Raw genomic sequence first — 15,308 nt, 5'->3', positions numbered from 1 at the left:
ACCCCCAGCCTCCATTTTTCTTTCCCCTTTCTGCTTGCATACTACACCACAGTGCAGGTCCAGCACCCCACATGTCTGAGATAGAGGAACTGAGAGAGAGGGGTTAGGAATTTCAGAACTGGCCGTGCAATCCTGGTCATTTGGGACTTCAATGGGGACAATTCAGATCCATGTTAGTGGTTCTCAGTCTGAAAAGGAGGAGTCCTGCCCTCCAGGAGACTGGCAGCAATCCTTAACTGTCAGAAGTGAGACATACATACATAGACAGATGATGATATATACATAGACAGATGATGATATATACATAGACAGACAGACAGACAGACAGACAGACAGACAGACAGACAGATCTACTGGCAGTAGAGGCAATGGATGCATCCCTGAACAAGGCATGCCCCTAAGGGACTCATCAGCAGGGTGAGGTGGAGGAGATGGTCCACCAGAAGATGGGGAGAGGAGCCCTGTTTGAAGTGATTCCCAGTTTTCCTCCTGCTTCCGCCTCCCCAGCGCCGGGATCAGAGCAAGCACTACCACCTCACCCAGTTTGTGTGCTGGGATTCTTCTTGCTCTTCATGAAGGTCAATTCTGTGTGTGACTGGTCACCTCAGCAGTCATAACTCAGCACTCACCACATTCTTGCTACAGATGTTGACACTGCTGTAACCATTTCAGTGCAACAACGACAATGTCATTTCTCACTAGAATCTGGTGGGCATCCGTGCTTAGCTTTCTCTGTGAATTCTATCCTTCAATGTCGCCCAGAAACCTAGCAGTTTAAGTAAATGGCAGAAATAGACCGCAAAGCCAAGAGTGAATTCTAGCCCTCCAAACTCCTAGCTACTAAACACTAATGGGGAAAGGACTTTGTCACCGAAAGAAACTTGGTGATCTGTTTGTAGATTCCCCAACTCAGTGATAATTTACAGGAAACCTCATCTTGATCATTCGGTTTGAGTCTAATTTACAATTTGCCTTACAAATTTCAAATTTTAACTCAAACCATGGATTAAAGGCTGGATTGTGTTTCCCAGATGGGGTTTGAAACACCAACCCGTGCTCGGAGGCACGGCTTTGGCCCCTACTTCAGCCTCTAGACTAGGTCGCTACAAAACCCAGACTATTTCTGCATTCAGGCCGGAGGCTGCAGGCCAGTGTGAGCGGAATCCTGTAGCTCTGATGTGGATCACTGTGATTCAGGGCGAGGACGACGAGCCAGGCTGCTCGCTACCATAGGCACTTTCCTCCCTGCGCTTCACCACGGTCCAGGGAACGACCGACCGACCGAGCTGGCAGGAGCCGGCTGCGCTCTATCTCACTAAGCTCCAGGGTCGTCCACCAGAATGCCAAAAGCCTAGCGCTTTGGGCCCCGAGACTGGCAGGAGAATGAAGCCCCGGGAAAGAGATCAAAGGAAGAAACTTGGCTCCTGGGGAAATTGAACCGGCTGGACTCAGGCGCACCACAAACCGTCATGGGTTTCTGCAGGCTTCTGAGAACCGAAGAAACAAGACTACCGGATGCCAAATAAAGGTGGAGACTAGGGGCTTCCCTCTCCCAACTCCGTTCTCCCGCAGGTTTGAAACTGTGTTTCTTGTGGAGGGGCCTTCCACGGAGTCTGTTCTTTTGCGCACAAGCCACGCGTGAATTCAGGTAATCCAGGTGAAGACCTGGAGCCGTTCGGATCCACTGCACACACTTCTGCACACTGAGGGTCGTTGCTGCAGTCCTGAATCCTTGCCAAAGGCGCACTGGTGGGTTTCATGAGGCAGAAGGGCTCATTAACACGCTCAACACACCCTACGTGGTCATGCCAGCCAGGAAGGCACTGCAGTAGTCCCAGCAACAAAATGTCAGTCACTATCCTATCAGCATACGTCCCGAGAGCCTTGGCTGCCTTTAGGTTGGCACCGTGCCTGCTCCAGGGAGGATAGAGAGCTAGTCCGAGTGAGACTTAAGTTCGGATGGATGGGAATGGGGGTAGGGGGCAGGAGCAAGCGAACAACGGTTCCCCTCGCTGTCCTGAGTAAAAAGGGGAGAATTAAAAGTGGTTTCCCCCGGGGGCGCACGCTGATCTACCGGGAACTGGAGAGAGAGACCCACGCACTGAGCCTGATTTCAATACAAGAAGCGCAACGAAAGTTGAGCAACCCCAGCTATATGTCTTTTCTCCATGAGAAATGTTTTGCCTAGATACAGCCAGTCCCGGCATTTTTCTGGTTGTGTTAGCAGAACGGCGGGTTTCTAAAACGAAAGGAAGGATCCCAGGTATTCTATAAGAAATTGGAAGTCTTCTGGGAGTAGCACCTGGATCCACTGTTTGCTCATTTTTTAATCCCTGACTGCAGAAATACCAGCCATTGGGTGTCCAGAGACTGCCCTCACCGTCTCTCCCCAAAACTCCATGCACAAACTCACTTAACACAGACGCACAAAAAGCCCACACAGACTTCCCAAGGAAGACTAGAGTGGAGTCTACGGCACAGCGACTATGGGGTTTCTAATAGAACTGACCAAAACATGAGGTCTGCCTCCCAGCCCCAGGGGCTGGCTCCCTACATCTCCCAGCAGTGGGGTCGCTTTAGGTCGCCAGAAATCTCACCTGGAATCGTTTGCCACTGCAGGGACCTTTTGCCTGGAAGCAAACCAAGGAGCGCCCTTTCTTAAGAAAGCTAGGTCAATGTAAGCGCTGCAGAGGTGGATCTCTGGTTTCTGCACTTGGAGTTAGCCACCAAAGTATCGCATCCTTTGCCGGAGAGCCGAGGGCACAGCATGTGGGGCCCTCACAAGAACACTGGGACGCTGCAGCATAACGGGGAAGCTCCAAGGGGTTGAGTGTGTCGCTAGCTGGAAGGTGAGAAGCTGCGCTTGGACCTCTGCTACGCCCCATGCCTGTGTCTGCCTAGCCCACATTCTAAACCTAGGGACCCAAAGGCGGAGGAATTTCTAAGAAAAAAAGTTTATTTAAAATTTTGTACATAAATAAATAAATAAATTATCTTCTGGCGTTACAGAGACCATACAATTACACAGTCAGTCCCCAGCGGGTTCAGGACTTGGAGGATGGGGAGAGGATCAGTCTTCATTTGAGGGAGTGTAGAGCATGTTGGAAACAAACTAAGTCTTTTCCCAACACAATACCATGGGGGACATTCCTCTCTGTTAAGAGGACTTCGAACAGCAAGGACTGTCCCTGGTCAAGGGACAAACGGACTGAAGGAAAAGGCTCCCTGAGGAGGAGGAAGGGAAAGGAAAAAGGAAACGTTTACTTCATAAACGTGTTGCATAAACGACCACTGTGGGGAAAGAGTTCAGGGCTAGGGAAAAAAAATGTTAAAAGGGAAGCAAACAGCCATTCGCGGAGTGAAAAGCCCAGCTTGACCAAGGAGGAGAGGGTTTCGGGAGCGAGGAAGCTTGAACCAGCCCAGAATGAGCTGGCGAGGAGGCGCCGAAGGCCAGCAAGGCGCTGGGCTGGGGCCTGCATGCTTCCGGGGAAGGCTGTGTCCTGGGAGGGGGACCCAGCGAACTTGGGTTCAGTGCCTGGAGTCGTCCTCCTAGACACTCTGGAGCCTAAGGAACAGGGCCTGTCTGAAGACAGTGCCTGCTAGGGTCTCAGCTCTGTCTAGAGCTGGGTACCACGGCAAAGCCCTACCAAAATCCATCGATTGGCAGCGGGTGCCTGGGGAACCAGTCATTGAGGTTTGGGAAGGACGGGGGGGGCGGGGGGGGGGTGGTCCTATGAAGGGCGCACCTACGGAGTGACTGTGAGATCTCTGTCATCCTTCCCGGAGGAGGATGGAGACATGGGCAATTCGTCGTCCTCCTCAGAGCACTTGGCCGAGGAGAGCGAAGAGCACTTGCAGCCTTGTGGTGCGCCCCCGCCGGCCCCCGCCCCAGCTCCGCCGCCGCCACCGCCACCGCGGTGGTTGTTACCCTTGCCCTCTTTCTTGTGCTTCACTCGGCGGTTCTGAAACCAGATCTTCACCTGCTTCTCGGACAGATTCAGATAGGTTGCGATCTCGATGCGCCTCAGGCGGGACAGGTACATGTTGGAGGCGAACTCCCGCTCCAGCTCTAAGAGCTGCGTGCTGGTGAACGCCGTCCGCATCCTCTTGCTACTGGGCAGCTGGTTCGAACCGCTGTCTGGAGGAGCCAGAGAGAAGTCATCAAACGTCTGAGCCGTGGGCCTAATTTCCCGCTGAGCTACGGCTGGCTTCAACCTTGGACTCTCGCACACACCCCTTCCATTCACCACGATCCACAGGCGGGTACCTCCTTGCCAAGTCACAGAATGCCTTATTCTCTGTTAGGTCGTCCCTAATATCTCTTTCTGGAATTCCCTGAAGCCGACCCCCCCCCCCCACGACGCCCCAGACCCAGGATCTTCAGTCTTCACCCCGGTTCCTGCGTCCTGTCCCAGTCCGCCGCTGTGCGCCCCCCTTGAGGATCTGGGACAGGATCCTCACCGCCGTCATAGCGCACCTTTGCCCTATCCCTAGCTCGCCCGCCCACTTGCCCCCAGCCATCACCGGTTCTCCCAGGCCAGTTCGCGCGAGGACCCCGCTTACCCACGGAGATGCAGTGAAACTGTCTGGGGTCCGGCAGCGGGTAGGAGGTCTGGTAGAGCGCGGCAGCTGCTGCGGCCGCGGCCGGGCCATGGGCGACTCCAGGAGACACGGCCGAGTGCTGGCGGCCCAGGGGCGCGTGGCAGTACTGCGATCCGAAGGGAGGGAAGGACGCCTTGAGTAGCGGCAGCGCCGGCGGCCCGGGGGGCCCGTGCAGCTGCGAAGCGGTGACACAGAGGGGACACACGCACAGCAAGCCGGCCTTGCGCGCGTGGCAGGCGCCGGGCGAGAGGCCGTGCAGCGCGTGCGGCGGGGGGACCGCATAGGGGAAGAGCGGTGGCGGGCTGCCCTCCGGCGCCTTCTTGTCGCTGGCCTCCCGCAGCACAAGGGAGTCCACTAGGAAGGAACGCGGCATGGCGCCGGCGCGCGATCCACCCGCCGCCAGCCCGCCCCTCGCACTCGAGGGAACTGCGGGTCCCGCACTCGCTTCCCCCGGCCGCGGTCTCCCGCAGCTGCCCGGGCCCCAGAGGCTCCACGCGCGGCTCAAGCCGGAGCTGAAGTCACCTCGGCTGCTGTTGCGGGCGCCGCCCGGAGCGCGCGAGGTGCTGGCCAGCGCTAGTGGTGCTGAAAGACGCCGGCGGCGCCGCTTAAATAGGACTATTGCCATGTGATGGGCTACGCCAGGAGCGGCCGGGGCCTCTCAATAGGGTTTTTGTGCCCTTTCTCTTGGCATTCTCTCTGCACGCTTCCTCATTATTTCACTTGTTAACTAAATGAACTGCATAATGTACTCTATTCTTGTCAACCCCACCCACGCCGTAACAGGCGCACTCGCCCCCTCCTCTCCCCTTTTCGGGTTTATTTTCTCATTCTCCCGCGATTTAATATTCTTTTCTTTCTCTTTATTTCTTACTCCCCTTTGGCTTTGCCCTGGCGATCGGCCCATTTATCTCATTGATTTTGCACCCGTGCTGCCTCGCTTCCACAGATCCCCGTGGACACAGACCCATCTCCTCTGCCCAGTTGATATTGGTCCCTTTCCTTCTATTACCTCTTCCCTGAGCACCCCCACCCACCCACCCACATCAAGTATATTGCTTTCTCTTAGTTCTCCCAGCTCTACTCTGCATCCTGCAAACGTCCTAGCAGAGGCCATCATTCCCACCTGTGGAGTCCCTTCTTTACTAGCATTGTAGACAGAACATGGTTCTCAGAGGACGGAGAAGGGCTCACTATTCCTCATTCAAGACTACCCTCATCTCTGTTCTTCTGTTTTCTCTGAATTTTTCAAATGGTCTCAACTTTAGTGTTGCCTATGATCCCTAGTCTTTGTTCGGTGGACCGTGGTCAGCCAGTCCTTTCCTTCAACAACAGGGCCATGGGTGTAAAGAAACAAAACAACAAAACAAATACCGGGATGGGTGGACTTTGAAAACGTGGATGGATACAGAGCGTGGGGAGTGAAAACCGAGTCATTCATCTGAAGCTCTACCACCCCACCAAAAGTGGCTGGTGTGGATGGTATAGACTCGCACAGACGTTGCGCGCGCACTCTCCACCCGCCACCCGCGCACACTCCACTAGAGTCGTGGGTGCCCTCGGAACCGTGGCCTTCCCACGGCTGGAGAGAAAGAGAGGGCGGTCTTCTGTCTTTCCCAGCTTCGCTTGCCCTTTGCTTCTTTCCCCTTGGTTACACAATGGTTAAACAACTTCAAATGCCCCGCTCTGTGTACACATCTTCAGTTTTAAAAAATCATCCTCGGTTTCAGAGCTGTTTCCGTTCCGGTGGCGTTTTCCATACAATGGGGAATTAGCATAAATATTTCGAATTTACTACTTTCGATTTTACAAATCGCTGCCGTCACCTGCTCTGAGTCGTGAACTGAATCGTGAGACCAGGAAGGGGGAAGATTTCCGAGGATGGGGGTGGGGCAATCAGTGCAAGGCTGCCCAAACCCGAGGTGTCTGCACGGGTTTGCACTGTTCATGACATCCTTGCAGTACAAGCAGCCACAAACAACTGGTTAAAAAAAATCAAAGATGATTTGTTATGGGAGAGAGGGTGTGCGTGAGAGCAACTGCTTCTACAATGGGAGAGTTGCAATAGGGGGAACTAACCTGCATGGAGGGCGTGCCATCTCGCCATCTAGCAGGAGTGAGGGCTCAATGGTCCCCTGGTGCTTGGCATGGGGTGCCCCCAAGCCACGGTCTCGGCCCCAAAGCGCCTGCAAACCAGCCGGTACGCATCAATGCAGCCTAATTCCCGTTCTAATTGCTCTCTGGGAAATTTGGGCTGGGCTGGGTGGCGGAGAGCTGCGACTGGAGAGGGGCTCCCCGCTGGGCTGAGGCGGCTGCGGAGAAGTGGGTGTGGATGCGGCCTGAGGGTAGAAGGAGAGGCCGCTGCGCCCTAGAGCTGGCAAGCCAGCGAGATGCCAGTGCGGGGGCCCTCCTGGGAGCCGCTCAGCACTCCAGGCTATGAAGGGGTTAAGAGCCCTTGAATACAAGCAAGGCCAAAGCTACTGGGAAAGAATATGGAGGGGTGGGGGGGAATAACCAGTTTCCCCCTCTCCCTCCAGCCCCTGGACCTTATTGAATGTCATTGAAGAAAGTTTTGAATGCCAGATAAAGAGAGGCGAATTAAAGTGTGTGACAGCGGAGGATAAGCAAACACAAAGAGAACTCTGTCACACTTTGGGACAAAATCCGTGGGCTTTTTACCAAGTCTCTTCGCTATGATTGAATTAAGTAATAGGAAAACATTTTCTTTCAGTTTAGAACCATTAGACAAAACCTTCAAAGCGAGTAACACTTTTTAATGTGCGGCCCCACAGTGGACCCGGGTTTGTGGCGAAATGTTGAAACGGTTGGTTGTGCAACTCGGAGCGGGAGAGCCCTGGCTCAGGGACCGTCCTATCCCGTGGTGTTTTCACGCATCCTGGGGAGAAGGCGCTCGCGACCCGCCAGCTCCAAACGCCACGACGGGCAGGGGGCTCCCTGCTAGGTACTCCCAGGCCACGACTGCCCCACCAATCACTGAATAGAAAGTTCTGCTCCCCAGAGAAGCGTGGGTTGCTAGGCCCGCTCCAGGGGCGTACCGCGGCCCTGCCGCCTTGCCCACTGCCTCTGCAGCAGCCTGTGTTCCCCAGTCCCTCTCGCTGTCTTTCTCGCAGCCGCTCTGCTTTTCTGCTCAAAGCGCCTGGCAGAGTTCGCTTCAGCTGAACTGTTGTCCGTGGAGCAAACGCCCCCTAGGGAGGGGCAGGGTGGGAGCAGGCAGCCGGATTAGCCTGACAGCCCCGACAGGGCCCCGAGAGCCCCTCGGCCCCCAGTGCCTGCTTCCCGGCTCCCAGCCGGTTTTCAAGTGTCCATCAGAGGCAGCTCAAACTGGAATCATTTCTGCGGTCCGGGCCTTTTCTCCCCCGTGCACTACGCGGCGAGACATTTGCAGAAACAAAACAAAACAAACAAACAAACAAAAAACACTGCACGAATGTGGATTTCCTTCACATACACAACCAAGGTCGTTTGCCCTCTCAGAGAAGCCCACTGCCTTGTTTAAAACACCATCTTTCTTCCCTGCCCTTGCTGCCAGGCTCCTGGCCTCGGATGCAACTTCTAGATTTGTTGTGCCTTTGCTCATTTGCTCTTTTGTCTTCCTCACCACCCTGAAATGCGTGCTCTGGAAGGGGGGGGGGCATGAGGATCTGGCCTAACTGTTGTCAAACGTCCCTAGGTCATAGCAGATGCGTAACATGCAAGGATTGACACAAGAATAAGAAAGAACTTACTCTGGAAGCAGAACCTGAGGATTTTCCACCTAGACCCCAAGGAACCTGACTGGAGTGACAGACACTGGGAGACCTTGGAGGTCAAGGGTCTCTGAATCTCCCTGTCCTTCCTCATCCCAAGGACCTGGATCATCATAAGAGCTCAAAGTGTTTGTTAACTGAATGCCCGACTAGACAAGCCAATCAATGCTCCACCTACCCAGCCCCAGCTCCAAGACAGAGATTCTCATAGAAACAAAATGGCAGTTCTAGATGTAGGAAATCATCATGCCTCAGACCTTTCCTGTCATAGAAGAGAAGAGCATAGGCTGGGAAGGGAAGAGAGACATACAGTGTACACTAGAAAATATCAGCACGAGTCTGCCTTTTCTGTCTGAGGTCAGCGAGAATTCCTGTAGCAAAGAAACTGCTTCCTGAGCAGTAGGTGTCCAGACAACTGGCCCAGGGGATTGCAAACTGTTCCAATGAGCAGAGAGGAAGAGATGCCTGGGGTGTCAGGGAACATTGACTGGAGTCAGGGGAGGAAGACCTAAGAGAGTGTGGCCCTGTTCATCACACATGGGTGTGCACAGGACGCAGAGGCAGAGTCATAGAGGCCCATGCCAACACCTCTGGGTTTCTGCACATGTTCCAAGATTTATTTATTTAGTTTTTTTGAGACAGGCTGTCTCTATGTAATCCCTCCTGTCCTGAAATGGGCTATGCTGGCCTCAAACCCACAAACTCCTGAGAGCTTAGAAAAAAGGAGTGTACCACCATGCCTGGCTGTCAAGATTGTGTTTGTTTGGTTTTGGTTTGTTGAGACAGAGTTTCTCTCTGTAGTCCTGACTGACTTGGAACTAACTCCATAAACCAGGCTGGCCTTGAACTCAGAGATCTGCCTGCCTCTTCCTCCCTGGGCATTAAAGATATGCACCACTACTGCTGATTGTTTCTTTTTGTTTTGTTTTTGTTTTAAATGTACATGTGTTTTGCCTGCATGTATGTCTATGCACCACATACATGCGGGTGCTCTGGGGAGGGGGGTCAGAGAAGGCATCAGAGTTGCAATTACAGATGCTTGTGAACCACCATGTGGGGGCTGGGAATAGAAGCTGGGTCCTCTGCAAGCACAGTCAGTACCTGTCCTTAAACAATGAGCCATCCCTACAATCACACATTTCAAGATTTTTTTTTTTTTTTTAAGATTTATTGTGTATACCATGTTCTATATGCCTGCAAGCCTGAAGAGGGCACCAGATCTCATTACAGATTACAGATGGTTGTGAGCCACCATGTGGGTGCTGAGAATTGAACTCAGGATCTCTGGAAGAGCAGCCAGTGCTCTTAACCACCAAGCCACTTCTCCAGCCACCACAGTTCCAAGATTTTTTTTTAAAGTTTATTTTTTTTTTTATTAATTTACTTTTTACATTCTAGGTTCCAAGATCTTTAAGCTAAGGGAGTAACAGAGTCAAATGTGAGTCTGAGAAATATGATTCAAGGTCTATTGGTGGAGACAGAAAGAACCCAACAAATTGGTTTCCAGATTAGTGAGTGAACAGGAAGAAGGAAGGAGGAGACTGTTAGGCTAAGTGATGAGTGATGACCACCTGAAGTGGGATAGGGGCAGCAGGACCAGAAAAAGGAACTACTCAGAGAAACGGAGAGGAATTAAAAGCTAGGATGGATTAAGGATGTGCATGGGGGCATGCAAGTGGATAGGTGCACACAGACATGCATGCCTTGGAAGGAAACACCAGGAAAGAGCGAGCTACCCATCGTGCCCACCACTCCCTAGTCGCTCACTAGAAGAGATGAGTGGGTGATGGCATCAAAGGCCAGAACAAGAAACTTACCCTTGGATCTAGATAGTTCTGCTTTGGAGGTACGCCACACTGATGCACACCTCGGGGACATGTGGTGTTTGAGTTGTTAGCTTTCTGAGCATTCTGCTAATGTCCCTCAGGTGAGGGAGTGTGTAGGTCTAGGCTTGATTAGAAGTGGAGGGCGGCTTAAAACATATGTATGTCAAATGGTAGCATTAGTCTTAGAATGGATGGAGGGAGGTGAATGAGGATTGTAAGTACATTCCTGGGGGACCCTCACATTAAGGAGACAAATGGGAGTGGGGGAGTCCTCCTGAAAGATGTGTGGTAGTTTGAAGGGTGTGACTTGTCTTTGAATAATTGGGCACAAGTTTGATAGAACTGTGTGGGAAGGATCAGGAGATGTGGCCTTGTTGGAGTAGTTGGGCCCTGGGGATTCCATTCCCAGTGTTAGTATTCAGGCATCTCTACTGGCCTGCCCTTGGGATTCTGATAGGCCACACCCTCAGCTGCAGCCACTAAGAGCACCACCTGTGCATATTCACTGTGTTCCCTTTTAAAAGGGCCCTGCCCACCTCCCATCCTCTCTTTTTCTCCCTCTCTCTCTCTGTTCTCTCTCTCTCTCTCTCTCTCTCTCTCTCTCTCTCTCTCTCTCTCTCTCTCTTTCTCTCTCTCTCTCCTGCTGCTCCTGTCCCTAGAGGCCAGTCTCTCCATTCCTCTTTCCCTTTTTACAATCTTTTTCCCTTAATAAAATAACCCCTCCCCCCCTTGAATTCTGTTGCATGGTGCCTTTCTCAAGCTGCTTTTTAAAAATTACAACACCCAGTGAGCTCGCTCCTTTTGCCTCATGGTTGTTGTCTCAGGATGTGAGCTCCCAGCTTCTGCTCCAGCGCCATGTCTGCCCACCTGCTGCTATGCTCCCCGTCATGATGGTCATGGACTCTAACCCTCTGGAACTGTGAACCCCCAAATTAACCGCTTTCTTTTATAAGTTGCCTTGGTCATGGTGTCTCTTCACAGCAGTAGAAAACTAATCAAGGCAACTGGGCTTAGAAAAAGGATTGAGAAAAACAGAAAAAAAATGGAAAACTGAAGCAATATATAGGCTGGTCTACCCAGGAAGGCCAGTCATATTTAGCAAACAAAATACAGGACATCCTGACAAATTTAAATTTCATATAAACAAAAGAAAATTTTAAGTATAGTTTTGCCTCCAATATTATGTGAATGTACATAACATAAACACATGTTTGTGTAAAATTCAAACTTAACTGATGTCCTTTGTCTAACATGGTTGTTCCTGAGTGAGACAACTATTCAGAACTCCAGCACATCCCTCACACCTAGACAAGGAGAAGCTGGACTTGGAGGGGGAACTGCCCATGATCACACAGTTTGTGAGTGGTCCCATGAAGGAAGTCAGGTTTTCTGAATGCAAAGTGGGAAGCTGACTTCTGTATGTGGGTTCTGCCTGCTCTAAGTGGGGTTCTGTCTCTTCTAAGGGGGGTACTGACTTCTATATGTGGGGTGCTAACTTCTGTATGTGAGGTGCTGGCTTCCCTAAGTGGAGTGCTGGTTTTTGTATGTGGGGTTCTGTTTCCTCTATGTGGGGGAGCTGACTTTTGTATGTGGAGTTCTGTCTCCACTAAGTGGGGTACTGACTTTTCTATGTGTGGTTCTGTCTTCTCTAAGTGGGGTGCTGACTTCTCTATGTGGGGTTCTGTCTTCGTTATGTATGTCTCACAGCTCCAGGAGCTGAAGACACTTGACTGACATGGCTGGGAGGACTTGGAACTCTCCAGACAGCAGTTTAGGTGGAGTTATTATCACTAGTTTCAATTCTTGTTATTATTTTGGTGGTAGGAATTGAACGTAGGGCCTCATGCATGCTATATAAGCACCCTATCACTGAGCTATACCCCAGATGCTAGATGGAATTATTAGAGACCTACCTCTAAGGGGTCCCATATCAGGATTGGGCCAAAGGAGGAAGAGACATGGTATTTGCCTTAGGATCACATCTCTTATTTGCCCTTTCATTGCTCTAGAATTCTAAGTAAGTAGAGGTCATGGGGAAGGGCATACTGGAAAAGAAGAGCCATTAAAAAATTCTGTCTAGTTTTTAAAATATTAAGAAAAAGCTGGGTGTAGTGGTACTTGTCTTTAATCCCAGCACTGGGGAGACAGGCAGGTGGATCTTTGTGAGTGTGAGACCAGCCTGATCTACAGAATGTGTTCCAGGACAACCAAAGCAACACACAGAAGCCCTGTCTCAAAAAAATACAAATAAATAAATAAATAAATAAATAACCCCAAACAAAACAAAAAACCATGGCTAGAAACACACAGTATCAAATTCTTAATGTTTTTTGTTTGTTTATTTTATTTTATTTTATTTGAGACAGGATTTCACTGTATTTCGTAGTCCTGGCTGTCCTGGAACTCACTCTGCAGACCAGACTGGTCTCAAAGTCACAGAGATCTGCCTGTCTCTGCCTCCAAAGTGCTGGGATTAAAAGTATTCCAGCCTCTTTCTCTTTCTTAAATGAATTACTTTACTTATAGATTATATGTATGAGTTCATATATTTATGCATGCAAATGAATGTAGGTGTCTGCAGAGGCTACAGACATCAGATCCTCCTGGAGCTGGAATTACACATTGTTGTGAGTCACCCAGTTGGGTGCTGGGAGCAGAACTCTGATTCTCTACAAGGCCAGTACACATTCTTAACTGCTGTGCTGTCTCTCTGCAGCTCCCTTTCTTTCTTGAGTCTCACTGTGTCATCCAGGCTGGCCTCTGAACTCAAGGAATCCTCCTCCTACTTCTGCCTTCCTTGAGTACACATTTGTATTCTCATACCCAACTATAGGATTAAGTGGGTGTGTCAGCTCTGGGAATCAGACTCAGAGCCTTAGGCATGATAGGCAAGCTCTCTGCCTTTTTATTTCGGGACCACGGTGCTGGATTCTCACCCAGGGTTATTAAAAAAGAGTCAAGTCCTAAGCTGTCTGGGACACAGTCCTAGCAAACTGTGTTCCTTAGAATGTGGCTGTATTATAGGCAGCATGCCACCTGAAAGCCTACAACAGAAGTGTAAGGGAAGAATCTTCTAAAAGGGATGCTGCTTAGGAGATAGATGTCTGAGAGAAATGCAGAGATGCCCCAACCCTGGAGCTCTTTTATTGTTTTTAAAGCTGGAAATTTACATGGCCCCATCAGTAACTACAGCACTGGTAACATGGAAGATCTGAAAGGCTTGGAGAACCCTTTGGATTCCTGCATCTCTTCATTTTAGGAAACAAACACTTCTCCTTATTTCATATTATTACCTGTTGCTATGGTTTCCATGTGTCCCCCAGATTTCATGTGTTAGAAACATTTCACAATGCCATGGAGTTGAGACCTTAAAAAGGTAACTGGGTCCCAAGGGGGCCTGCCTCCATGAATGGACAACATTGCTATTGCAAGGGTGTGTTTGTTGTAAAGGTGACTTCGGCAACTAGAGAGACCACTCAGTGGTTAAGGGTTCTTGATGTTCTTCCAGAGAGCCAAGGTCAGTTCTCATACCCACATCAAGTGGCTTACAATCACCTGTAACTCCAGCTCCAGAGGGCCCCATGCCCTCTCTGGCGTCTGATGGCATTTACACACACACACACACACACACACACACACACACACACACACACACACTAATAAAAGTAAACCCTGTCTTTGGAAAGTGCCTTTAGCCTTTCCCTGTTCTTTTTCCTCACCCATGTACCTGTTTGCTCTTCTGCCTGTGATTGCCGGACAACATAGCATAACATCTCTGTCCAGACTGACAACCCACACTCTCCCTTGCACAGAGACATCTGAGTTCACCAGTCTGGCCTGGAATAAGATCAGCAACCTCTTCTGTCTTGTTCCAGAAACCACTGTTTATGTATTTGTAAAATTCCAAGCTCACTGTTCCGGACAAAATGGGCTCTTGGTCCTCGAAAGATGAATCTGATTTTTTTTTTTTTTTTTTTTTCTGTGTGAGAGGGTGTCAGGCCATTGGAGAAGCTTTCCATCCTAAGGAATGTGCCGAAGCCTTCCTCTTCACATTGACACTACCTGAAGCAAAGGTTGTTTTTATTAATATGATCGTGTTCATCAGCAGTAAGGATGAAAGAGTGAGAAGAAGCGTGTAGATCTAAAGGGAGCCTAGTGCGTCTGAACAGTCAGAGACAACCCCTTTAAGGGGGTTTGTATTGAATAATAGCCTCCTTGCCGTAAGGAGGCCTTATCATTGGAATAGTCAGTTTGCCCCTTATGAGTAAAAGTGATCTGAATCACCAACCAGATTTGTTTGTGGTACACTGGGGTGTTCCCACCAGCAAGCTTGATTTTGAGACTTTCTTGGGTGAACTGGTCTCCTCCCCTCTCTTTCTCTGCATCGGAAGCCAGCAGCTCAGCCAGGTGGTGGCAGACAACAGTAACAGACCAGCAGACCATCTGGAGATGCTCTGTGCACACCTATCTTCCCCTGTCTTTTATCAGGGTAAAACCCTAGACCATATCCTCTCCCCCGGCTTCCCACTCTTCTTAAAGCCTTGATCTCAAAACAACAGAGGGCAGGAAGTTGGGAGAGGGAGAAGTTGGGTGATAGAGTGAGAAGGGGTGTGTAAGTCTGGTGGGGATATGACAGAATTTGGGGGCGGAAGGTTTAGTGGGAAAGCTTCTTGTAAGGCCTACTACACAGTGTTGAGTTACAGAATGACAGTTGGCCCTGAAGACGTGGCCAGAACACCAAACTGGCACCACACATTCCCAATCCTTTCTTATTTTTTCTGATCAACTTGTTTTTCTACCTAGGTGGTTCCTGGGATAAACAGAAACCCATCACTTCTCCAGCCCAAGAATTCTAGAAAGAGAGGAATGGTTGACATTCATTAACTCACAGCCCATCTCGGAAGGCCAGGGAGGGAGCCTTGTCCCAAATTCTCCACTACAGGACCAGAAGAAAGGCGTTAGCATAAGATGGAGAGAGAGCATCGAACGTACCTCACATTAGCAGACAATATTGCCTTGATTGCAGACAACACACATGAATTGAATTGATAAAGGAATCTTCCCATCAAAGCCAGAAATGAGCGGAAATTAACTTTAACAAAGTAAGTAACTGCAC

General features: G+C 50.4%; 1 protein-coding gene across 1 annotated transcript; it reads right to left on the bottom strand.

Moving 5' to 3' along the window:
• Positions 1-3,746: 3,746 nt before the first annotated feature.
• On the bottom strand, positions 3,747-4,975 carry LOC113835473 (GS homeobox 1). The gene is made up of 2 exons (XM_027413781.1): positions 4,564-4,975; positions 3,747-4,138 (listed from the first exon to the last, which is right to left on the bottom strand). Exons 1-2 carry the CDS (start codon positions 4,973-4,975, stop codon positions 3,747-3,749), a joined length of 804 nt encoding a protein of 267 aa, XP_027269582.1.
• Between the last annotated feature and the right edge of the window lie 10,333 nt (positions 4,976-15,308).

This window comes from Cricetulus griseus, chromosome 4, assembly GCF_003668045.3.
Source record: "Cricetulus griseus strain 17A/GY chromosome 4, alternate assembly CriGri-PICRH-1.0, whole genome shotgun sequence".
In the NCBI taxonomy this organism is placed as follows: Eukaryota; Metazoa; Chordata; class Mammalia; order Rodentia; family Cricetidae; genus Cricetulus; species Cricetulus griseus.
Note: the sequence above shows the minus strand (reverse complement) of the source record. Positions and strands in the feature narration are given on the sequence as shown.